Source organism: Anthonomus grandis, chromosome 3, assembly GCF_022605725.1.
Source record: "Anthonomus grandis grandis chromosome 3, icAntGran1.3, whole genome shotgun sequence".
In the NCBI taxonomy this organism is placed as follows: Eukaryota; Metazoa; Arthropoda; class Insecta; order Coleoptera; family Curculionidae; genus Anthonomus; species Anthonomus grandis.
This window is the reverse complement of record NC_065548.1, coordinates 30,391,117-30,416,048: the sequence shown is the minus strand read 5'-3', so window position 1 is coordinate 30,416,048 and position 24,932 is coordinate 30,391,117. Positions and strand designations below refer to the sequence as shown.

The following is a 24,932-nucleotide window of genomic DNA, read 5'->3' as shown; positions in this document are numbered from 1 at the left end:
ATAAAATTCAAAGAATAACGACTTATGTCTTGAGATTTATTAGAAATATAAGGAATTTTGAAGATTTGCCCCTTAATAATTTTGCTAAACCAAAAGACATTTTAGATCCAATAGAACTAGATCAAGCATTCAATTCAATTATTTCGTAAGTTCAGCAGGAATGTTTTCCAAATGAATTTAATTGTTTAAAAGGCAAACTACCTTTACCGGAAAATAGTAAGATTTTAATCCATTTCTTGAGAAACACACAGACAGGGGGTATGTTAAGACAATCTAAATATAACTTTGATAAAAAGCATTCGATTATATTACCCAAATCTCACATATTAACAGATTTAATTGTAAAACAAGAGCATTTCAGGTTATTGCATATTGATAGATATTGGCCTATTGCTGGACGTAATGTCTGTACACTGTTTGTTTTAAGGCAATTCTTATTAAGATGAAGTATTTAATGGGCGATCTTGCGTCATATAGAGTAGAAACTTACTTCCCTTTTCTGAACGTAGGTATAGATTATGGTGGACATTTTCCTATCAAAGATTGAAGTACTAAAAATGCCAAAATTATAAAGGGTTATTGATGTCTGTTTATTTGTTTAAGCACTAAATGCATTCACTTAGAAGTAGTGACTTCGCTTACTACTTACATATTTTTTGCTACGTTTAGAAGATTTACTAGTAGACGGGGGAAGCCAGCTAACGTTTTTAGTGATAATGGGGCAATTTTGTAATGGCCGAACACGAATTGTTTAGTTTCTTTGAATTTTTGCTAAGTAATTGTCAATTATTGCTCAAAATTTAGCAAGTAATCGGAGTTCCTGGAAATTTATTTCAGCACGATCTCCAAGTTATAGGGGAATATGGGAGACGGTCATTAAAAGTGTAAAACAATATTTAAGAAAAATGCAACAAATACTGCCTATTCTTATGAACAATTTTCTACCATAATGTGCCACATCGAAGCTATCATAAATAGTCATCCTCTTGTCTCTTTTTTTCTACTTTATCCCCCGATCCTGAGAACTTAACGGCACTTACACCTGCACACTTTTTCATTGGAGGAAGTTTAGCATCCTTACCCGAATATGTCAGCTATCCAGACTAATCGCCTTGACATTTATCGGAAAGTTCAAGTGGTTGTGCAGTACTTTTGGAGGCGGTGGCAGCAAGAATATATTGGTGAGTTGCAGACACGATTCAAGTGGAAAGAAGACTTCAAAAGTAGGATAACGATTGGTGCTTTAGTCTTGTAAAAAATGGAAACGTCGCTACGCTTAACTGGATATTAGGATGAATATTGAGGATGGATGAAATAGTGCGTGTGGTGGACATTAAAATTATTAATGGTATAATCCGCAGATCTGTTAAAAATATCTGTACTTTACCAATATCTACTGATTAACAAATTTTCTTTTGTATGTGTGTTTGTTAAAAAAACTGTAGTTTTTCAAGGCCGCCTAATGGTTAATATTAAAGACATAATGAACGTTGCACGTCGTGCGAGTGACGTAATGGAGACAAAGGAGTAGGAGCAGACAGACGCTTCAATACACGCTCTGTTTTTTCCGCACTTTAATTTTGTATTTATTCGATAATTCAAGTAAAATAAAGTCAGTGTTTTTTATAAAGAACCACGTCTATTTTTTAATATAAGCTGAGTTTCGGCCAAATACAATATTCAAATTCTTAGATCAAGAATGAAAATAATGTATTCTGATGTGTGTGAAGTGTAAAAATGATTCCTGAAACTGGTTTTAATCCCATAGCTTAAGTCTCTACTTTTAAAAAATTTCATGAGAGAAAAAACGCCTTTTTATGTTTTCAAATGTTTAAACGTACATATAAATTCGCTATAAATCAATTGTAGCAATTTTAACTTTGACCTTCAATTATTTGTGCTGTTCAATTATTTGTGCTGCTTGTTGTGTTTTAATGCAAATAAAATATGTCAGACTATATAGAATAACTTAAAAATATTTTTAGTTATAATAACGAAATATTACCAATGTGAAAGTCAACGCTTCAGTAAATCCAGCTTCAGCTACAGGGTGCCTCAGCAAGTCGGAGAGTTTATTAACAGGCAGTTGCTCGCCTATTGTATTTGTCTTTGGTAATGTCCTAAGAAAGAAAAAAATTATAATGACTTAACTTACAACATAAAAGTAAAAAATAAAACCTTTTGATATTGTTATATCCATATGCGATGGCCACATCTTCATATATATCACATGCGTGGATGACATCGTGCCTAGTAGGTGGTACTGTTACCCTAATTTCACTGCCACTAGTGAGCTCTGATTTTAGGCACATTCTTGATAAAAGGTTTGCTATTTCTTGACTGTCTTCACTGAAATCAAAGTAAATTCTTATAACACATTCTTTAAGAAAACTTAACTTCTACCCTAAAACAGTGTTACAGAATTAATTACGCTTTAGACGGGATCTGGAGAATCCTAACTTTTATTCATTTGGTTAAAATATTTAAAAATGACTTTGTTCTAAATTTTTCTTTCAAAACTTTATAAGTACGAGACTGCTGACTAAGACACCCACCATTATTACAATTGCCTTCGACTCTTAATGGAATTCGCCAATATTTTTCATTGAACCACTATCAATATTATCACCATTTTAATTCTTTGTTATTGTTTACAATATGCTGTTCATGGGGAAGATTTCACGGCAATTGAATTGGTCAACTGGTTTACTAAAGCGGACGCCAGTGGCGCCGCGTGTCGAATCATTACGATTTGGCCCGTATTTGTACTTTCTACCAGGCAGTCAATAGTTTGCTTATTAGTGATCTACGTATGGGCTTTGGTTGGGCCCATAGCGTCTAAACCCATAAAGTAACAAGCGAAGTTTTTCAATCTCCGGTCTTGCGCCCAGACGTCTTTTGGACTACTACTTAAGCAGTTCCGCGACGCATCTGGGGGGTCTTTCCAGCTCCTGCGTCTGTCAAAGGTGAACCGTGCTGTCCGCTGCGACGGAGAGAGATTAATGGTGTAGTGAAATAAATCTAGTATCATCTCTTTCCGCCAGCACATTTTTATCTACATTAATACTAAAAACTAAAATTTATTAGTATTTCTTAATTTTTAAGCAAACATTTTTTTGAAGCAGGATGGTTTTTAGTGGTTTGATGCCTCTCGAAAATTCGGCTCCTTGAAAATGAGTTTGTAAACCGCCAGTCATGACCCAGCAGTGATGAGGATTTCGCCCTGAAGCCTAAAAGTAGTTAATTTCGCCGCCCTTAGCCCCGTCAACCCACATCATGCCTTAAGCCCTATGTGGTGAAAAATAACCCGTCGCGGGCTCTCGCCCCCGAAAGAAGAACACCATGGGACTTGACCCGTAAGCTTACTAGTCTTTTTATTTTCCTATTTAATTGATCTTAACCATATTCTTTTGATTTCTTTGTATGATTTAACATGAATTTATTATCTTATAATTATGTAAATTAAAACACTTCAATGTTACGCCTTATTATGTAATGCTTCCGAAGTGATCACTGACGAATTCAGGTACCTTGGGTATAAACTTATATATATATATATATAAATATATATATATATATTATATATATATATATATATATATATATAAACTTATATATATATATATATATATATTTATATATATATATATTACCATTTATTTATTTTTGTTTATACATTTTTAAGACCATCATGTATATTTACTTGTATTTACTTACCATGTAGATTTTATAGATATTAACTTTAATAAACACCCTATTTAAATTAAATTAAGGTGTTTTACTAAGGAATGAGTGAGTGTGACTGAGACAACTGACCATCCAGAGAACCCACGAAGCCGGCCTGATAGGTTCTTTTTGTTTCATCATTTAAATTTAACAGGGTTTCTGTAACCTATCAGATCTAGGGAGTTGTTCTTGTTGTTTAAAACTTTTAAATCAAGACTGTCGAACAAACTCAACTCTCTAGAAATAGTCCCTGTAAACCGGTTAGTCTTGCCGGACTATTATTATATCATAACAACAGTTTTAATAGATAATTTCTAGCTTACGAATTTGACAAAGATATAGGTAAGTCGTTTGGGCACAAGCAATATTATGAAAAAACCTCATTAACCAAAAAATAGTATTCCTAATTAATTTGTTAACTTTTTGTTACATTTTTAAAGTTCCTTCTACAGTGTAACTGTTCTTTAGTTTAGTCACTCATGGACCTGTAATTGAAACATGCAGACTGAAAAAACGATGGCAGATCAAAGTCAAGTGTTGGTTTTCAAAATATGCAATAAATAAATGCCAAGTTGCACACTAAATAAAGTTCTTAAGAAATGTATTATCCAGTTATCTAGAGAAGCCAAGGCCATAATTTAAAAACTGAGAATACCAATATTAAAAAAAATTAATATACATATGCTAGTCACAATAAAATTCATTAATTTCTCTAAGCAATAAAGTGATATTGATTGCTATAGGATAGTACATAGTACATAGCATACAGGGAATTACGTGGTGGATAAGCAGCCATTCACCTTAAGAATTCTCTAAAATTCACAGAATTAGGACTAAAGTGAGTATAGCATATTTAAAAATAAATTAATATTGATAACATACTTTAATTCATACAGGATGTTTTTTTAGTATTGCGACAAAATTCAGGGACGTATTCCTTGACTGGAATTAAGCAAAAAATACTAGTAAAAGTAATTAAGAAAACATATTATATAACGAGTAACGACGGATTTAATGTAGAAGAATTCAAAAATAATCCTATACAGGGAAATTTTCACTTTGCGTTCATCTCCACAGACGAGACTCAAAAAAGACAAGAAGATATCATTACAACCATAATGTTTTAAAATCAGCTATTGACAAGGAAGAAAATTATTTTCAATTAGGTATGAGGACAGATATATATACTCTATCTTTTCCAGATCCTTGAGAAATGGCAGAGAGCAAACTTATCAGACCTAAATGTTGAACAGTTTTAAGATTAGAGACTTTGTATGTCAATGTACTAATGTTTAATTCAAATCAGCTAAGGGGTTTCAGTCTGTAAGACCATCATCAGAGCCGCTCTGTGACAACAAGCAAAAAGGCTATCAAGTGACCAAATACAGTAGATGTACAAAGGAAACTGGCACACATATTTAAAATCAATTAAAAACTGAAAATCAGAGTTTCAAAAATCACAGATATATTGGTAGTCAATATAAAAGTAAAGGCTAAAATATCTTATCTCCCTATGAATAGATTTTTTTTTTTTTTAAACAAAATCTTGGTCTACTAACAAAAACTGAAAAGTATTATTTGTATAAAAATTAATAAAGTTTATTAAAATAAATGCCCGTAAGGATATGTTGAAGTCTTTAAAAACACTGCAGTCTGTAATTAACACCAGCAATACATCTCACAATTCGCTTTTATTTTATGAAAACATTTCTTGCCCTTAATGAAACTCCCGACAGACATTACAAACATTACAGATTATAGAGAATCTACCTGTGCATAATATAGCATCAACAATTCTCGGTGGGGTAATACCTGCCATAAATTAAACAAAACATAATAAGCACTGTTAAATCTAGAAATAAGTAATTACAAAGGATTCCCTATTAAAGAAAAAATCTAAATAAATTTTCAAAAACAAAATGTATACTTATCTATAGAATCTGATTCATTCAGTTTTATTAGTATAAATTAAATTATAGATACAGTTATTCGAAAAACATTCACGTAATTTGCTAAGAACTGTATTTGCCTTATCTTGTAAACTAATATCCAATACCCTGAAAATAATTACTGAAGAGCCATCAACAAAGCAAGACAAAAAGTATAGGGCCCAATACATTGATCACAACCAGTTAAACACCCATAATACACTTCTCATTTTCAGAATTTACAACATTTTGATGCATGATGGAATTGATGATTTTATTATTTTTAAGTTTGTTTTTTATAAGGTAATAAATTTCATATTTCAGAAAAGGAAACAGCAACAACCGACCTGTTGGTATTCCCTACCAGGGCTGTCAAGATTTACATTTATCGGAAAACACCTATTCTGTTTGCTGCGTTAAGAGGAGGATCCCTAAAATACGAAATAATAAAAATGTAAATTTTTAAGAATGAAGTTCCACGTTCATCAAATTTATATTATTAGCTTTTAGTGTTTTTTTTTTTGGAATTAATAGATAAATTACTTATTACATTCCAGGAACATGTAACACGCATGTTAGCTTCTGAAAACTTTTTCTTAATGTCTTAAGGTTTTTAGTGTCATAAACTAATTTTGTATGCTTTCTTTTTTCAATTATATAGTGCTCTTTAAAGGTAATATTACTTTGTGACACCATGATTTATTATTACTCTTGTAGCATTTTTTTAATGGGAAGCTTATATCAAAATATTATTTAAATATATTATTTTTAATAAATTAAATTAATTTTATTATAAAAAAAGTTTTATTAAGATCTATAATTGCACATAAAAAGGACCAGTTCTACCTGCTTAGAACAATTTTAAATTAATTTTTTACGGAATCTATATAGAAATTTTGCATTTTGAATTTCCAAAATTCCACTGTTTAAATTAACCTATACTGACTTACGACCATTAACAAATTATCTGCAATTTTTATATTTTTATGAAAAAAAGGGACATAAATATAATTAATGATAGATGAGGTAAAGGGAATAGTCCGTGTGGAACTATTCACAATATGACATAAATCAATTTCATGGCAAATGTTTATAGGATCACTATAATCTTTGCTATCACTAATACTAATTCTGTTACAATCAAAATCATCTTACACAATAATTGTATGAGAACAAATAAAAAAAATATAATTATTATACGTTTATTATTACCAACGACACATGTTATTCCGCACATCTCAAAAACCTTCTTCTAGTTATATTTATCAAACTTTAGAACACTGAAGTTGATATGACGCTTTAGCTAAATTAGATGGAAGATCGTGATTACCTTTAGCTGTTTTAATATTTGGGTTTTGTAAGCCTTTTACATTTGTTTTACCTATTTTGACATACTAAAGTCCTTAATTATATGTAAGTATATCTCTAATAGTTTTTAACTACTATTAGTTTTGATTTGTTAAACTAACTCAATATATACCGGGTGGTGCGTCGCCGAGCGGAACATAGGAAATCCCATGTAAATTTTAAGGGGGTCAATTATTGGCTTCCCTGTACATTTTACAGAAAACATGTAAGATAACTTTTTGAAGAGACCAATCTGGCAAACCCTCGTGCAAAATTTCAAAAAAATTTAATAAGCAAATCTTGAATTATTTAATTAAATGTAATTGCAAAATTAGCAAATTTTCGGTTCAGGTAAAACCAGACACCAGCCACCAGCAAACAATTTGTTATAAGGCTTTGTCAAACCTGACGTACAGCCGAATACAAGAAATGTTTTTTTTTTTCGTTTTATCAATCTCACAACCATAATTATATTCAAAGTAATACACGTTAACATTACTTTTTTATCTAAACTTTTATTTAATATTACGATGAAGTTAAACCAATAACAATTATTATTATCGATTATTAAAAAAATTATTTTATCATACTTAGAATTTAATTAAACCAATAGCAGTATCTGAAATATTTTCAATTTATTTTCCCATCAAGCCTATCTGGTCCATTTCAACCATTAAACCTATTGTTAGTAAATTCGAGTCCAAAGACATTGCAATAAATAATTGTAAATGTTTAACGCAGAAGATCGAAAATAGATCCGAAAAAAGAGAGAACAGAACTCTTAATATTTTATTAATTGTGGAAAATAAAAATAAAATAAAATAAAATACAATAACTTTTAAAAATAATAGAATTACATAAAAACATCAATTAAACAAATGTTTAAACAACCCCCATTAACAGCTAAACAATATCCTAACCGATCATAAAATTCATTTCTAACGTTACTAAGTTGATATTGGAAAATTTTATTACATTCTAACGAAATAGGGTTTTGTAAGTGGTTTAGATTCTCAAATTTTACACTTTTATAAATGACCCCACAAAAAGAAGTCATTCGGTGAAAGATCAGGTGACCTGGCTGGCTAAAGTATCCGGTACCGTGGACCAATAATATTGCCGTTAAAAGCATTTTCCAAGCACTCTCTAACCATACGGACATTATGGGCCGGGCAACCATCCATTTGGTACCAGATCATTAGATCTTCCTGAACAACTCTACAAAGACGGGTCCAATTTGATTTTGAAATAAGTCCAAATAGGTTTCAGCTGTTATATAATATAAAAAAGGGTCCAATGATATGATGTCCGATAATTCCCACGAATACATTTGTTTTTTGGGGATATTGTGTCCGAGTATGAATCCTTCCTGCAGCTCTTTATGTTTTTCGAATTTATACGAATAATATTTGTGTTTTTTTAAAGTGCGCAATACCGTTGTATGATGTTTATTTACCTCTTGCCCAAGAACCCTCGTACTAACCATCTTGTTTTCCTCCACACTCACTATAGAATATTAAGATCTCTGTTCTCTCTTTCTTCGGCTCTATTTTCGATATCTATATATATATTTTTTCTGAGTTGAACATTTACAATTATTTATTACGGTACCTTTGGACTCGAACTTATTGACAATACGTTTAATAGTTGAAATGGGCGGAATGGGCTTGGTGGTAAAATAAACTGAAAACATTTCAGATACTGCTCTAAAACTGTTTCCCGCATAATGCCACTTAATTATGGCTATTTTTTCGTCGATTGAATAATAATTCATACTTGTTTTTAAATATCGACTGTCACTGATTTAATGACACTTTTCCTCACGTCAGTGACAATATTCATTTTACTGGTGCCCGTTTGGTTTTACCTCAACCGAAAATTTTCTAATTTTGCAATTACATTTAATTGAATAATTCAAGATTCGCTTATTAAAATTTCTTCAAACTTTGCACAAGGGTTTGCTAGATTGGTCTCTTTAAAAAGTTATCTTACATTTTTTCTATAAAATGTACAGGGATGCTAATAGTTGATCCCCTTAAAATTTACATGGGTTTTCTTATGTTCTGCTCGGCGACGCACCACCCGGTATAACTATGGAATGTTGTGACAGTGTGCCAAAATTTAAGGGTATATAAGTAAATAACCTCTAATAAACTCAGTCAATTTAATTTTTTTCTGCCTATTGGCTCATTAGCGCCATTTTTTTGTTTTTTGCTAAAAAGGTAGAAAAGTTATTTTTGTTACAATTTTTTTTTAATAAACAGATTAATGTAAAATACGTTTGCAATGTATTTTTTTCAAATTGAGGGTTATTTAGAACTTCCACTTTTATAAAAACTTCTCTGGTTTGTATTTCTTCCAGTACATTTATTAAAAACATTACGACGACTTACGATTCTAACAAAAATTTGAAATATTCATCCATTATTCTCCAAGATACTTATAAAACCTAAAGTTAAGTTCCATAGAAAAATAAAGCTCTATATCAAAGTTTCATAAATATTTATGAAATTTAAAGACTACAAAAGCTTGATCCAACAAAAAGGTTTAAAATACATTAGTTCAATGATTTTATTTTGAATTGGTTATAAAAAGCATTTAAAGTATAGTAGCGTAGAAGTCCGTAGGTAGAAGAGGAGTGGAATTAATTATAAAGATTAAGTAAGGTTTTGGGAGAACGACAACTTTACTTAACCTTCATTTAAAGTATTTATATTTAAATGGAGAACGTATTTTTGTTGTCTAGAAATCTTATTACGTCACATTTTTCTATTCTTTATATACATATACCTGCCCACTTTTTCGCCTTATTTCCCTTAATATATATTTTTTTTATAATTATTCAATATACTCTTGCTATTCTTGCCTAATCTTGCCTATTCAATATAACTTGGAATATCTGTCTAAGATTTTCAGTTTTTCTTGGCCTGTATAAAGTAAATAAGTTTTAACTGTGTTGATCTGATATACTTGTAATAGTTTTTAATATTGAATCACAAGTAATTATCATTTAGACTTTATTCATTATTCATAAAAAATGCCGCAAAAACTTATTAAGATAAAATTTAAATAAACATATTAAAATGTAATTTTTTTCCATTTTAGTTACATTTTGTACAGTTCTTATTTATCTATTATTATTATTTATCGTGTATAGGTGGAAACGGTTTAGGCAAACCAATCTCAACAATATTATTGAGTCTGAGCCGCTTTTATATAAAAAAATAATAATTGCTTGGGAAAAAAATTAAAAATAACTTTGGCTGCCGGGAGCTAGCTTTAAGGTAAGTAAGAAATTTTTCCTATAAAAGTGATTGAAATTTCTTTTTGTTTGAAGGTATCTGGTTTTTTTTTTGCAAATTTCAGATTAATTAATAAAAATAACTCTTGAATATTTCCTACTTAATTGTAAATCTTACTTTAAGAAAAACCTATATATCTTTGAAAATATGAAATGAAGTATTCATAATTATAAAAGCCACAATGACGTTGTGACTTTTGGGTGTTAAATTTTGTTACCAATTTAATTTTTTTTTTAAATGTTAATCATATATGCTTTAGCCAATTTTAATATTTTTTTGGATCTTATATCGTGTTGATGTGTATGTTATTATATAGGAAGTTAAGTAGGATGTATATTAACATTTTTAAATTTACCACCTCATCTCTTCATTACAATTTTATAAATATTTTAACTTTAAATACTAGTTACTTTCGCGCACAATCTACTAAAAACCCTGTATAACAAAAAAAAATTGGACGTCGTCTAGTTATCTGTTCAAAAATGTATTCAAATAAAGGGTATTTCCTTTGATAAAATGTACCTTTGTAGCACTCTGTATATTTCAAAGTATTTTTAAAATGTGGAAAATATCCAATAATACAATAGTTCAGGACCATGTTATCGACAACTATTATACTCAAAGTAATGAACTGCTCCACTCACTCTATGATTCACCCTATACAGCGCATCACATCAGTCTCGTCAGATGAATCTAGGTCTACATAATTCTGTTATGTCCAATTTTATTATATCATTAATTTTTAGATGATATGGACGTAAAAAATCTTTAACTAGTTTCACTAAATTTGCATTATTCAAATCTCTTTTTCAAAAAATAAATACCTAATTTTTATATTTTACCTGCACACTGTATTTGGTAAGAACTTAAGATTTTAATTACCTAATGCCAATCAACTTATTAGCCTTAACAGCTTTAATAATTTCTTCTCTATACTGAAGATCCGGGTACAACTGTGTCTCCCCACTTGGATATACTACTTCCACATATTCACAAGTGTATTTTTCCAAACAATATTCACTAAACATACAAACCATTGTATCTAGCACGACCTTTGCCTAAAGTAAAATAAAATAAACATAGATCAATTTTATTAAAAATTTGTTTTTATACCTTTGTTAAGTCAGTCGCAGTACATTCAATAAAAACATTTTTGGTATTAAGTGTAATTTTTGAGTGGTCCCCATTAATAATTGGAGGCAAGGAAAGCACCACTCCATTACTGTCAGTAATTACTGGGTATACTGGACTATCTTTAATAATGTGCAAATATTGTTTCAGCTGAGCATGAGTCTAAAATTATTAATAATAGATTACTTAAACTATAGAGAACAAAATTTCAAGGAAAATGTCTGCTCAATGTTGTCTATTTCTTACCGAATAAAGCGTCATAAGTTCTGTGGCAGTACATTCTTTACTCTGGTTAAGTGGGACAAACTTAATATCTTTAGGAGGTTTCGCATCATAAGTAAATGGACCTTTAATGGTGTCATAATCATGAGTTCCTAAAATGTACAAAAAAACATGTTTTAAAAGATAAGACTTAACACCTCAAAGAAAAAACTTGCCTATAGCTACTAGAGATCTTTTTCTAGCAATATTTTGGTGCAATTTATCTTGAAGGTCAATGAAACTATTGTAGGAAGCTTGAGTAAAAGTTATGTTTCTTAATATAGCTGCAACTACAAATGGTCTAATTTTTTTAGTGTCTGGCTTAACAATCACCTGTTCCAGACTGCCTTCACTAGGTTTTAAAGCTTTAAATTGAGGTGGAGATATTCTAAAATCAATTAGATCTAAGACAAAATGTTTAATTTTTTAATATAAATACCTACTTTCCTTGAAATATTTTAAGTCCTAATACCAAACCTTCAAGACATAACAAGTCATATCTATTAGCTGGTATGTCAATTCTGTAAATTATATCTTCTGAAGCACCCTGAGAGAGTTGTGAATCATCCCCTTGTTCTTTAGTAATCATTTGCTTCTCTGTAGTCTGAAAACCAATTCAAATATAAATTAAGTATAACAATTAAATACAATCTAAAAATGGTAGTGTGAAGAAGGACTACTTGTGTGGTGTATTAATCCAATATTTATTTTATAATAGATAAATACAATCTTTTGTGAATTGTAATCACTAGTCTTTTAATAATCCTAAATAAAGTTTAATTCCGTTTTTAAAATTAGTCGTGTTTATTATCATTCAGTATTTATACAATGTCAATGTTCTACGTTAAGGTAACACTGTATAATTTTTTTTTAAACTTATATTTAGAGAATAGGAAACTTTGTTTTTGTACTTCTTAATGTTTTTTATATGGTTAGTCAAGACTATCTAATGAGTAAGCCTAGAGTAAAGGGACTTGGGAATGATCTGCTTGAATTCTGTCGCAGTTCAATGACAAGTCACAGCTAATTCGTCTAAAGGGCTTTATGTCTAAAGATTAAGGGGTATTTTCTGGCTGCCTCAATACATATTTTGTTTGGATTTTTTTTCGGTATAGTTTAAAACTCACATGTGAAACTTCTTGAATATGAATCAATTGTGTAGAGACCTTTTTATGTGTGTCATATTTAGTAGTTGGAATCAGTTCAGAAAACAATCTTAAGATCACTGGCTAATTGATTTGCAATTCAACATATAGTTTTCAATTAAAGAGAATATTGCACTCTGATGCTAGACTTAATTTATTTAACGGCTTTTATAATTTTCCTTCTCTTTTTCAAGCCATAACTTTTAATACCCTGCATAGAGCATGAAATTCATCATGCTAACTAGGTGGTAAAATTATACATTCCCCCTTCACATGTACTTGACACAAGACTTGTAATAAGTTTAACCTTAGCCCATTTGCTAAGGCGTTAAGACTCAAATGAAAACAGTTAGGTTAAGGATTAGGGCTTTTAATTTAACACCTGCATTTAATTTTGTTAATAATTGTAAAATTTTCTTTTTTCTTGAGGTGAAATAAGTAAATAAACTAAGTAGTAATAATTCTTCTTGAAATCGAAAGAGGATAAAAGATATTTTGCATCATAAAATATACAGATTGTGTTTTCGTTCCTTACTTATAGGAAACCGCATAGAGGCGAAATTTTGCAAAGTCGCGCGTGTACAGGTGCCTACGACAGAGCACCGCCCCAGCCGGTCCGAGGACGGGATTAGTAAACATCTGACTTTCGTGGGAGCTGCATCGTTTGGCGACAAAATGTCCCAAAATATTACGCGAAAATCCAGGCATTTTTAAAATATTTATTCTAATGAGGGTTTTACAGACATGACAATGTGTAAAACCCGCATAGAATTGTAATCTTAAAATGTTTAAAATGCTGTGTTTTGCATAATGAAAATTAAAGCGTTGTTCTAATAAAAAATAAAATATCAACTCTGATAAAAATATAATAAAAAATCAGAAATAAAACTTTAATAAACAAACTTAACAACATATCATTTTTTAAATAAAAGGCTCAAATAAACCGCCTTCTTTCGCTAAACAAAAACTTAACCTATCGTAAAAGCTATTTCGCACCTCCAAAAGAGTTTCAGGTAAAATGAAATTGGCACCTTCGACAATTTTATTTCACAACTCCTCTAAATTTGTTGGCCTACTAAATTCATGCTTGTAAATGGTCTGCTTAAGGTAACCATAGATAAAAGTCATTTGGAGACAAATCTGGAGATCTAGGAGGCCATCTAATATCGTCAGTCCCACTAATAAGGCGGTTAGGAAAAGTATTTGTTAAAAATTCTTTTACCCTAGCCGCGTTATGAGCAGGACAGCCATCTTGCTGAAAATAAACCGATCCCAGGTCTACATCAGGTAGGATTTGAATGGCAGGAAGAACTTGGTTTTGCAGCAACTCAAGGTACTTTTGGGCGTTTAAAGTGCCATCAATAAAAAATGGCTCTATAACATTGTCGCCCAAAATACCTGCCCAAACATTCAATTTCTGAGGATACTGGGTACGAAACTGAAAACTTCTGTGCTCGTTTTTCTGAGACCAATAACGAACAATGGAAGGATTGGGTTTGCCATGTAATGGAAAAGAAGATTCATCAGAAAACAAAATATTTTTATAATTGAAAATTAAATTCATAAATATTATAAGTACCTGCGCCTATGAACTACCACGAAATGTAGCCAAACAGAACGGAATTCCCCAGTTTATTGCTCTATACACTTCTGAAATAGAGTATAAAAAAATATTCGTTTTATTGCTCATTCCCAGTTCCTCTCCAACACTTCTAGTGGACCGTGTCGAATCAAGTTCTAGGGTACTGCAAACCATTTCTTCCCGCCGTTCTATATCCTGGACCACTTCAACAGGTGGTTCTTGACGTTTTGTGTGGCATTTTTTACAATCTTGAAGACAAAAAGATGTCTCAAAATTTGTAACCACATTTAAAATCGTTTTTGCACAAGGAATCGGTCTATTCTCAAATGTCACTGAAAACAAATCTCTACATTGTACTGCCGAATTGCCTCCATAAAACCATTTAATTAGTTGAACTCTTTCGGAAAAAAACACGAAAATAACGCTCAAAAATTATTAATGCAACGTGCAGTAACACAGCAAAGTGAGGTCTGCTGACTCCCGGTTCAAAAAATAAAAACGAAAAATTCCGCCGCCTGCAAGCCGCAACCAAGCGGTGTTGCCATTATTTTGGGTAATACGTAGCTCACGATAACACGATCTGTATACTCAATACATACACAGTAACATTGACTATAAAACCCCCAAAAATAAAATTGTTAAAAAATTTTTAGCTAACGGACATAAAAGCAGATTGACTTTAAATTAAGGGCTGCAATAGACAAAATATTCCAAAACATTGAACTGCCCAGTTTCAGTGTTTGTATATCTATAGTATATCTATACTATATTATAAGTTCAATGTTTGCATAACACCTTTTGCATATGTAGCTCTGAAACTGTTAGCACTTATAAGCATAATGAAATTTTGCTTTAAAAAATGCTATAGGTTGGTTGAAAACAGATAGTCTTGATACTGTTGATAGGACCAACAAAATAATATGCAGCTGATATTCTAATAATCAAGTTTTAATCAAAAAAAACTAACGGTACATATGCTATACTATATAATATAAAAGTACATAATTATATGTATATAGTCGACAGTCTATCGGGCTGGAGACTGGTTGACGTGACGTCACGTTAGTGGCCGTGTATTGCAGCTTTGCCCCGTTTAATTAAAACACAGAGCGGCGTCGAAAATATATTTAAATTTAAATATCTTGGAAACAAATTACTCGTAATAAGTTGAAGTAAAAATTATTGGACATCAATTATTTATTTATTATCGGAATATTTTTAGCCATAAATTTAAAAAGTTATTTTTTATTTTAAAACCTTACAGTAAGTAAAAAATATCTAAAATTTTTAACTGCTAATTATTTCAAGAAAATGAACATAATATCTCACTATTGCATTGTTTTAGCACACTTTTCTCCCAGAATTATCTCGAGATCGCGGTACACCGGCAGCATACTATTTTAATATTTAGATTATTTTAAAACAATGGCGTAGTATTAAACTATATCATGACTTAAATAGACATATAATAATCTATTTCGATGAAACATGGTTTGATACACACGACCTAGTTAAATACAGTTGGGTTGATAATTCCATAAATTGTGTTGTAAATAGATCATGGTCAAGAGGCAACATAATGAAACTGGGACTGAGTTTGAGAATAATTATGAAATGAATTGCAGTAATTGCAACAACTACTTTGTGAACATTAGTTTGGAAATGGAACTAAAAATGCCCACACCTGATATTCCAACAAATATTGGAAGAAGCATCCTGGATTCCTTATACTTAACACCTGTACAAGAAAAAGAACTTATAAAACTTATCTCAACCTTAAAAAACAATACATCACCTGGTTTTGATAATATCACAGCTGACCTGATAAAAAGAGTGCATAAAGAAATATTGATTATATAGCCATCGTCAATAACCTATGATAATCAGCCTAATAACCCATTTAACAAAGATCTTCAAAAAATTTGTTATTCTGGTTTTTAAACATTTTTTAAAGATCTTTGTTAAATGGGTTATTAGGCTGATTATCATGGGTTTAAACAGTTAAATTGTTAGGAGTCCATCTGGACCCTCTCAATGGCATGCATACATTTTGACATTGTTGCGCGAAAACCGTGAAGTATATGTGATAGTGTATATGCTCTCCTCTCTCTTTCTGGCTTCTCTTCACCCATGGGTTTAAGAACAGCCTATTTTGGAACCTTTCATCCTGTTTCAACTTAAGCAAGTTTAGCATAAGAACATGCTCCTTGTTTAAAGAGATTATTTGCTCTACAGAGCAAAGGCTGTTAGAATCCTGTTAACCCTTTTAATAAGCTCTCTGACAGACTCATAGAACAACCCTTTTGGCAATTTAAATCCCAATTGAGAACTAATTTTATTGAGTAAGTTTTAATTTTTTTTTTAATGACATTTTATGATTATTATTGTGTAACTTGATATTTTAAGAAAGTATTTATGATGATATAAGTATTTTTTGTTTTGTTGACTTGTGGGCAATGGTTTATATGTTGGCACCAAGATATGAATTTGAATTAAATATTCATAAGTACCTACATATGTAAGTGTTTTATATAACAACGTTTTACATTGTATTTTAAATTAAACTTAATATTTGGTTTTATAACTTAAAATATTGTATAATGTTAAGACCATAACCTATGTAAGCTTTAAATGAAAAACCCAATTTAGAATTGATAAAAATTCAATCAGATCAAAGAAGTTATGTTATTATATTATCCAGCTGCTTTATTTTTTATGTAAATAACTCTGCCGCCTCTGATAACAGCAGAGTTCAATATATTTTTTTGTGGTGGCTTATTATTTGGCTCCTTTAAGTATGAATAAAACGACTGCACTAGCATATAGAGTAAATAAATACAGTGGAACTTTGACAAGCTAGACTAATTGTTGCCTATTTTTTTAAGATATTCAAATTCAAATTCAAATTTATTAATCATTTTGGTTATATTATAACAAACTTTTTAACCTAATTATACTCAATAATAATAGTTAACAGTCATTTTTGTTTTTAACATACACCTAGATGTTGTAACATCTGTTTGTGTATGCTGAGAAATCACAAAATTTTAGTAATAATATAAAATATAACTAACCATAATCTACAACTAAACAAAAATTCTCCAATAAAGTTTCCCTTCCCAAAACTATTTAAAAAAAATTAAATTTATCTATATTTGAATAAATACATTTTCTACAGACCTTACTAGTTTTTAATATTATTTATATTTTTTACGCTGTTTGGTAAGATGTTATAAAATTTCGGGGACAAGTATCCTAAAAATCGTTGCCCTATAGTTTTTTTTATGTTTGGTATTTTTAGGTGTCTGTTTATATTATTTCGGGTTGTGTAGGAATGACTAACATAATTCTTGTTGATTAAATGTCCAGTACCCTTTATTCTGGATAACTTTTTCACATCTATTCGGCATCGATCCAATGAGATTCGAAATTACAGCCGGATCCATTCTCGATTTCTTCAAATAATTGAGCACGATTCCCGATGTTTTTAGTGCGAATCTTTTTCTTTATAATCTCCCAAAGATTTTCAATTGGGTTCAAGTCCGGCGATTGCGGTGGCCATTTTAAAACTTGAATTTTGTTAGCCAAAAACCATTCCTTCACAAGTTTGGCCGTATATTTGGGGTCGTTATCGTGTTGGAACGTGAATCTTAGCGGCATTTCCCATTCGGCGTAAGGCAACATTACATCGTCCAGTATAGTCCGATACATAAATCTATCCATAGTGCCCTCAATTTTGTGGATAGGACCCATTCCATAACCCGAAAACAACCCCAAACCATTAAATTGCCACCTCCGTGCTTCACAGTACCAGAAACATATTTTGGATCAAGCCTTTTGTTTGCTGGGTGATGTACGAACCGGCTCGATCACTTCCAAAAATATTATATTTAGACTCGTCACTAAACAAAACCTTATTCCAGTCCTTAGCTGTCCAGTAACGGTGACATGTTGCAAATAACATTCTAGCAGCTACATTTTTTTTTGATAGATGGGGTTTTTTTGCTGGTCTCCTTCCAGGAAGCCCCGCCTCCACTAATCGCCGCTGCACAGTCCTGGATGAAACCCCAGGCGCCTCCAATTCAGCCAAAATGTGTTGAAGATAGACGCGGATTATTCTGACTTAGTCGTTTAATTCTCCTGTCCAGCAGTACTGAGGTTTTTCTCTTGCGGCCACCTCTTTTAAGGTTTGTCACTCTTCCACGAAGCTGATAATTTTTTATTGTTCTGGAAACCATTTGTTTACTGACGTTGAATTGCTCTTTTATTAATTTTTGTGAGCGACCTGAGTTAAAGGCTTCTATAATTTTTTCTTTTAGGTCTATGGAATAATGTTTACCACGAGGCATTGCTAATGATATTCTCAAACTAATAAACAGAAATTAAACTAATCGCGACTTCAGCGAAACTAAATACAAAATGAGTCTCTTTAATTCTGTCGCAGTAATTTTTTATCAATGTTAAAAACATTCTTTAAATAAATGTAAACATGAGCTACAAAAATGAATTGTTGATAATAGAATTCTTGTCAACTCCGGTATACACTGCTTAACAAATATTAATATTATTTCAAGTACAAAAAATTGGAGTTGGCAAATAGAGAAGTCTCTCTAATTTTGTCCGATACTGTACAGTACAACTTCGATAATCCGGACACATATCGTTCCAAGCAGCGCCGGAGTAGCGAGGTGTCCGGATAACTGGATTATTATTTCAAAAGTTTTATTTTAATATACTATCCACATACTAGCTTTTTTTAGGTATAAATAAATCATTGTACCCTAATTAAAAAAGAAAATTATGTTTATATTTCAAATTATAACATACATAATAAGTAAACATATACATACACATGTTGTACACGCAGGTACACAAACATATAACTAGAAATAAAAATACATTATGTAGGACAAAACATAAATTACAAATACAAGACAAAAAAGTGCAAGTTTAAATGGCTTTGAAAAAACTATCAATTTTTTTCTGAACTGCCTTAGAGCTTGCTAATTCAGTCGCTTTCTCTTTGACGTTCTTTAAAAGCAATATTTCGTGCATTGGTAAGTAGTTTTCTTCAGCCCACTGAATTCCCAATGTTAATGCTTTCACAGCATCGCTGTGTTTCACTTTAGTGGCAATAATCTCAGTATCTCCATCTAAATCATTGCTCTCTGCATCCTTAGATTTTAGCGCATCACCTATTACCTCCTCTTCAGTCAAATCAACAATGACTTCATTTTTGCCTAAAGCCCATTCAACAATTTCTTCCCGATTCAAACTGTTTTCAGGATCTATCACAAGCAAGGAAGCGGTAATGGTTTTTAAATCTTCCTCGTTTATTTGACAAAGTCGTCTTTGAAGTTCTGAAAGTGGAATGTTTTCTTCATCAGATTCCTCTTCTTCTGCATCAGTTCTTTGGTTCGGCCATAATGCTATCCAACTTTTTTGGATATTTTTTTCAGATATCAACTTCCAAGCAATATCTAGATTAACAAGTGCATCTTTTAAATTAAATTGCTTTAAAACTGTAACTAAATCGTCACCTTCGTGAGCGATAATGTGATTTAGTAGCCTCTTTCTATATGCTACTTTTATGTTTTGGATTAAGTTTTGATCCATTGGCTGTAAAACTGCTGTGCAGTTGGGCGGCAAAAACATGACTCTGAAATCAGGATCGAAATTTATTTCTGTCTCAGGTGGATGAGATGGAGCATTATCTACAAGTAATAATGCTTTATGAGGTCGGTTAACATCCGATAAAAAACGTTTGACGTCTGGTATAAAGCAAGTCTTAAACCATTCGAAGAACAATGTCCTGGTCATCCAACCTTTGCTGGTTGCCTTGTATTTAACAGGTAAAGTAGCATTCTTAAATGCCCTTGGATTTGCGGATTTTCCAAGAACTAAAAGGGGTAACTTATGAGTTCCAGCCGCATTGCAACAGGGCATGAATGTTACGCGATCTTTAGATATTTTTTGCCCTGGTGCTGATTGTTCCTGACTATGAACCCATGTAGTGTCCGGCAAGGCTCTCCAAAAGGCCGCTGATTCATCAGCATTATAAACTTGGTCACGACTTAGCTTCATTTCATTAACCACAGCTAGAAATTTTTCTTGAAAAGGTACTATAGCACTTACATCACTGGAAAATTTTTCACCACACACTTTAAGAAAGCGTATTCCGTGCCTTTTCTTAAATTTGTCAAGCCAACCTGAACTCCCTAAAAAATCACTCTTCCCAGTTATTCTTTCATAAAATTGTTTAGCTTTCGTTCGTAAGATATCAGAAGAAACAGGTACATGAGCACTACGCTGCTGTAGAAACCACTTATATAAAGCAGCTTCAACTTCGGGATGTTCTCCCTTTCGGATAACCTGCCTTTTACCTGAAAAGATAAAAATATGTTTCATAATAACATTACCTACAATAAAAATTAAATCATACATACCTGCTCCACTGAATGACTCCGACACAAATCTTCTTATTTTAGTTTTGTTTTTCTTTATATCACTTACAGTTGATTTTGGTACATTAAATTTCTCAGCCACCCTGCGTATGCTTCCCACCTTATCAAGAAAATCTAATATTTTACATTTCTCCGCAAGAGTAACTGTGTTATGCGGTCGTTTATTTGGCGCCATTTTTTTTTTAATAACACATTGACACACGACGCACGGTAACTAAACGATAACTGACCGCCAAAGGCGCCAAACCCATTAGGTTGCTAACAATATTGGTTTTGACAAGTTTAAAAAGGAAAAATCCGTTTATAATCGATTCGTATTGAAAACATTCCTTTATCCGGACTACAGAGGTAAAATATCCCGACACCTAGGAACGCCGGATTACTGGAGTGTCCGAATCAGCGAGTGTCCGAACTAGAGAAGTTGTACTGTATATTAAAAATTTCTTCAGAATATAATTCTTGTGTAGGAAATCTTTTTTGTATATAACTTTTAAAATAAAGTTTTGTACTACATTAAGTTGTTTTAAACAATTCTTGTATAGACCTCCCCAGACAATCACCCCATACCTTAACAAGGACTCAACCAAGGATTTATAAATTAAAATTAGTAATTTTTCATTTAAAATATTTCTCAAAATATGAAATTGATAAATAAGTTTACGGATGTTTTGTGATAATTTTAGAATGTGTTGGTCCCATTTTAAATGTTTATCCACAATGATACCCAGATATTTTGTAAATGAAACTTCCTTGATATCAATTGATTCAAGTTTAATTTGTTGAAAGCTGGGGCGATTAGCAGCTGTTATAGAAAATGCAATATAGTTTGTTTTTTGACTATTGAGACTTAATTTAAAAGAATCCAGCCAGTTCTTGACTGTTGCTAGACCAAGTTCTGCAGTTTTTTTTGTGTCTCCCCAAGAAATTCCGTGAAACACCACAACCGTGTCATCTGCATATGATACCAGTGACCCATTGAAAATGTATAAAAGATGTTTTTGTACACACAAATTCAAATTCAAAAATTGTTTTATTACTATAAATCTAAAAGTTGTTAACAAAGCTGTTAAAAAGAGAAAATAGTGGAAATATTTATAAAACAAAATAAGTAAACATTAGAGGTAAAGGTTTTAAAACTTATAAAATACATGTATCAAAACTGATCGGTGAATAGCAGTAATAAAAATAATATATAAAACAAAACAATATGACTAAAAGTATCTGGGGTAAAATTCATCCAATGAGTAAAAATGTCTTTTTTTTTTAATTTTTTCCTAAATTTAAGGTCACATTGAGTATTCATTAAATTAAGAGGTAAATGATTGAAAACCTTCCTGCCGCCATATACAAATGAGGCCCTTACCCTCTCAGTTCATGGAATTGCAAGAGGCAGAGACAATGTATTACGAAGATTGTACTCAGATGGAGAATTAAGCTCATGTTTGTATTTCTTATGAACAGTACAAGCTGTTTCCATTATAAATAAGGAGGGCAAGGTTAAGATGGAATGCCTCAGGAAAAGATCCCGAAGAAGTGCAAAAAGGGACATGGCACATATAGCGAATTGCCCTCTTCCTTCTTCTGAATAACAAATAACAAATTAAACAGAGACTGGGAACAAACTCCCCAGAAGACAATTCCATATCTAAGATGGGATTCAATGAGAGCATAGTAAGCATTTTTGGCCACAACAAAGTTAAGAGAATTAACAATTACTCTAATAGCATAACAGTTAGATGACAATTTTGCAAGTAAGAGATGTGGTCTTCAAATTCTATAAGCTTATTGATTGTCACACCCAAAAATTTACATGTGGAAAATGGACTGATTGAATTATTATGCAAAGTAACTGCCTCTATATCACACCTAAAGAATAGAATTTTAGTTTTAGAGATGTTAAAAGCTAACTTGTTAGCATCACACCACAGCTTAACAAGTGTCAGATCCCTGTCAATGGCAGCTCTCATTCTTTCAGCATCTGTATCATGCCAAAGTATAATGCTATTGTCGGCAAAAAGTGTAAACACATGCTACATCTTCAATTTATTATGAAAAAAATTTTGTTTTATGTACATGTCTTCTTAAAATTACATGATTGGGTAATTGAAACTTGCCAACAGATGCTAAACAATCTCTTCAGTGTATTCTTACTTTTATCCATTTTTTGTTGACATTTTTTCATTATTATATGCATACAAACAAATGCAGCAATACATTAATCTATAATAAATTTTATAGTATAAATGCTTAGAATATATGCTTTTTGTGTTGTAAATTGTTAATTTTTGAATGAGGTGAAAACTTATTTAAATAAATGATTTGCTAAGATAAGGGATGAACTTCTTTCATGGTACTTACAACTTCATCAAGTTCAAGGCCGAACTCGAAACAAACTTTCTGAAACTCTTCATCAGCTAAAAAAACATTTTTAATTAAGAAATAAAAAGAACAGGTGAAATCTGGAAAAACATACTGTAGGTTTGTCCAAGAGCTGTGAACAGCAAATCTCTTTTAACACCAATTGTGGGCATTTTTGCTTTCTTTTAATTATATTTTAAATGTATTTTTAAATACTCTATTTTAAAAACTACTGCAATAATTTCAAAGTATTCCTTGAAGAACTAAAAAGATAAAAATCCTACCAATACAAGAAAATCTAAGAAAAAGTAGTGAGGTTATCCGATTTGTCAAAATTATCTGAGTGCCAAACTGATAGATTTTGGCATGTAGCAAGTTTAAGGTCAGTTAAACGTAAAACGTAAACCTTTTGATAGCTAACTAAGGGTGGATTTAAATGGAAATAGAGTAACGAAATTGGTAAATTTTCAAAAATAGATTGTAGATAGATCGCAATGTTAAATAAGGTCTATTAACTTGAATAATAATGTTGCTGGCAAAGCATTAAAAGATACATTTTAAGGGCTGGTTATAACCAGTACAAAAGAATTCCCGTTCACCTTCTGATCCGCATCTGACCGCCTAAAGTTCCGCATAAATTCGATAAAAATTAGAGACGTGATTTTTTGAGAAAACGCTCGGACCCGTCGATTTTTATTTGTTGTTGCGCATTATTTCACATAAATTTTTGTATACAGGGTGGAACAAAAAAAAGATATGACGTGATCGGTCATTTTTTTAAATGGAATGCTATATTTTTTATTGCATTTATGAAATATATATGAAATTCCAAACAAGTTTCGTATATCACACCTTATCTCAAAACTCAACTGTTTCCAAAATATTTACATTTAAATAACAAGAAAACAAATAAGTACGTCTATTTACAAATTAAGGTAAAATCGAGGATAAAAATAATGTTATAAACACTGCCAATTGTTTCTATTTCCATGGTTGCACTTGTAAAGAATCTCCATTTTCGAATGTCACTGTCAGTTCGAAAATTAATAGTTTTTATCAGAATAAATTATGGCTAATTTAACGGAAACCCAACGAATTGAAATGTTGATGATGCTAGGGGATCGAGTGCGCACGCAAAAAGAAGTAAGTGAACTGTTTAATGCCAAATACCCAAACCATCCTATTTCTCAGTCAACATTTAGTAGAATAGAGCACAAATTCATAACTTCAGGTCATGTTAGGGATTTGCCAAGATCAGGTCGTCCAAAAATATCTGAAGAAACAAAATTAAACGTTCTGCTCTCCGTCGAAGAAAATCCAAACAATGCAACTTCACAAATTTCAGTTGATAATAATATAGCCGGAACGTCAGTGAGACGCATCTTAAAAGCAGATGAATACCACCCTTATAAAATTAGACTAATACACGAATTAAATGAGGACGATCCTGATCGAAGAAACCAATTTTGCGAGCAAATGATAAACATTTGCAATAATAACCGTCAGTTTGTGTTACGAGTTTTGTTTTCGGATAAAGCAACTTTTTGTTTAAACAGTGTCGTAAATCGGCAAAATTGTTGGTACCGGTCAGTGTCAAATCCACACTGGGCAACTGAGGCTCATACACAGTACCATAAATCTATTAATGTTTGGGCTGGTATCGTGGAAAATAAAATAATAGGGCCATA

At 31.5% G+C, this 24,932-nt stretch overlaps 1 protein-coding gene across 2 annotated transcripts in view; it reads right to left on the bottom strand.

The window, feature by feature from the left end:
* The window catches only part of LOC126734516 (phenylalanine--tRNA ligase beta subunit), a 38,242-nt gene extending 14,680 nt beyond the window's left edge, over positions 1 to 23,562 (bottom strand). For both annotated transcript variants that reach the window (XM_050438183.1, XM_050438184.1), the window contains exons 1-9: positions 23,360 to 23,562; positions 23,245 to 23,300; positions 12,139 to 12,299; positions 11,872 to 12,083; positions 11,681 to 11,808; positions 11,417 to 11,596; positions 11,186 to 11,361; positions 2,179 to 2,349; positions 2,006 to 2,120 (exon numbers count right to left, since the gene is read on the bottom strand). In XM_050438183.1, the coding sequence (XP_050294140.1) occupies positions 2,006 to 2,120; positions 2,179 to 2,349; positions 11,186 to 11,361; positions 11,417 to 11,596; positions 11,681 to 11,808; positions 11,872 to 12,083; positions 12,139 to 12,299; positions 23,245 to 23,300; positions 23,360 to 23,417 (1,257 nt within the window). In that variant the 5' untranslated portion in view covers positions 23,418 to 23,562. The remainder of the gene's footprint in view (positions 1 to 2,005; positions 2,121 to 2,178; positions 2,350 to 11,185; positions 11,362 to 11,416; positions 11,597 to 11,680; positions 11,809 to 11,871; positions 12,084 to 12,138; positions 12,300 to 23,244; positions 23,301 to 23,359) is intronic.
* Between the last annotated feature and the right edge of the window lie 1,370 nt (positions 23,563 to 24,932).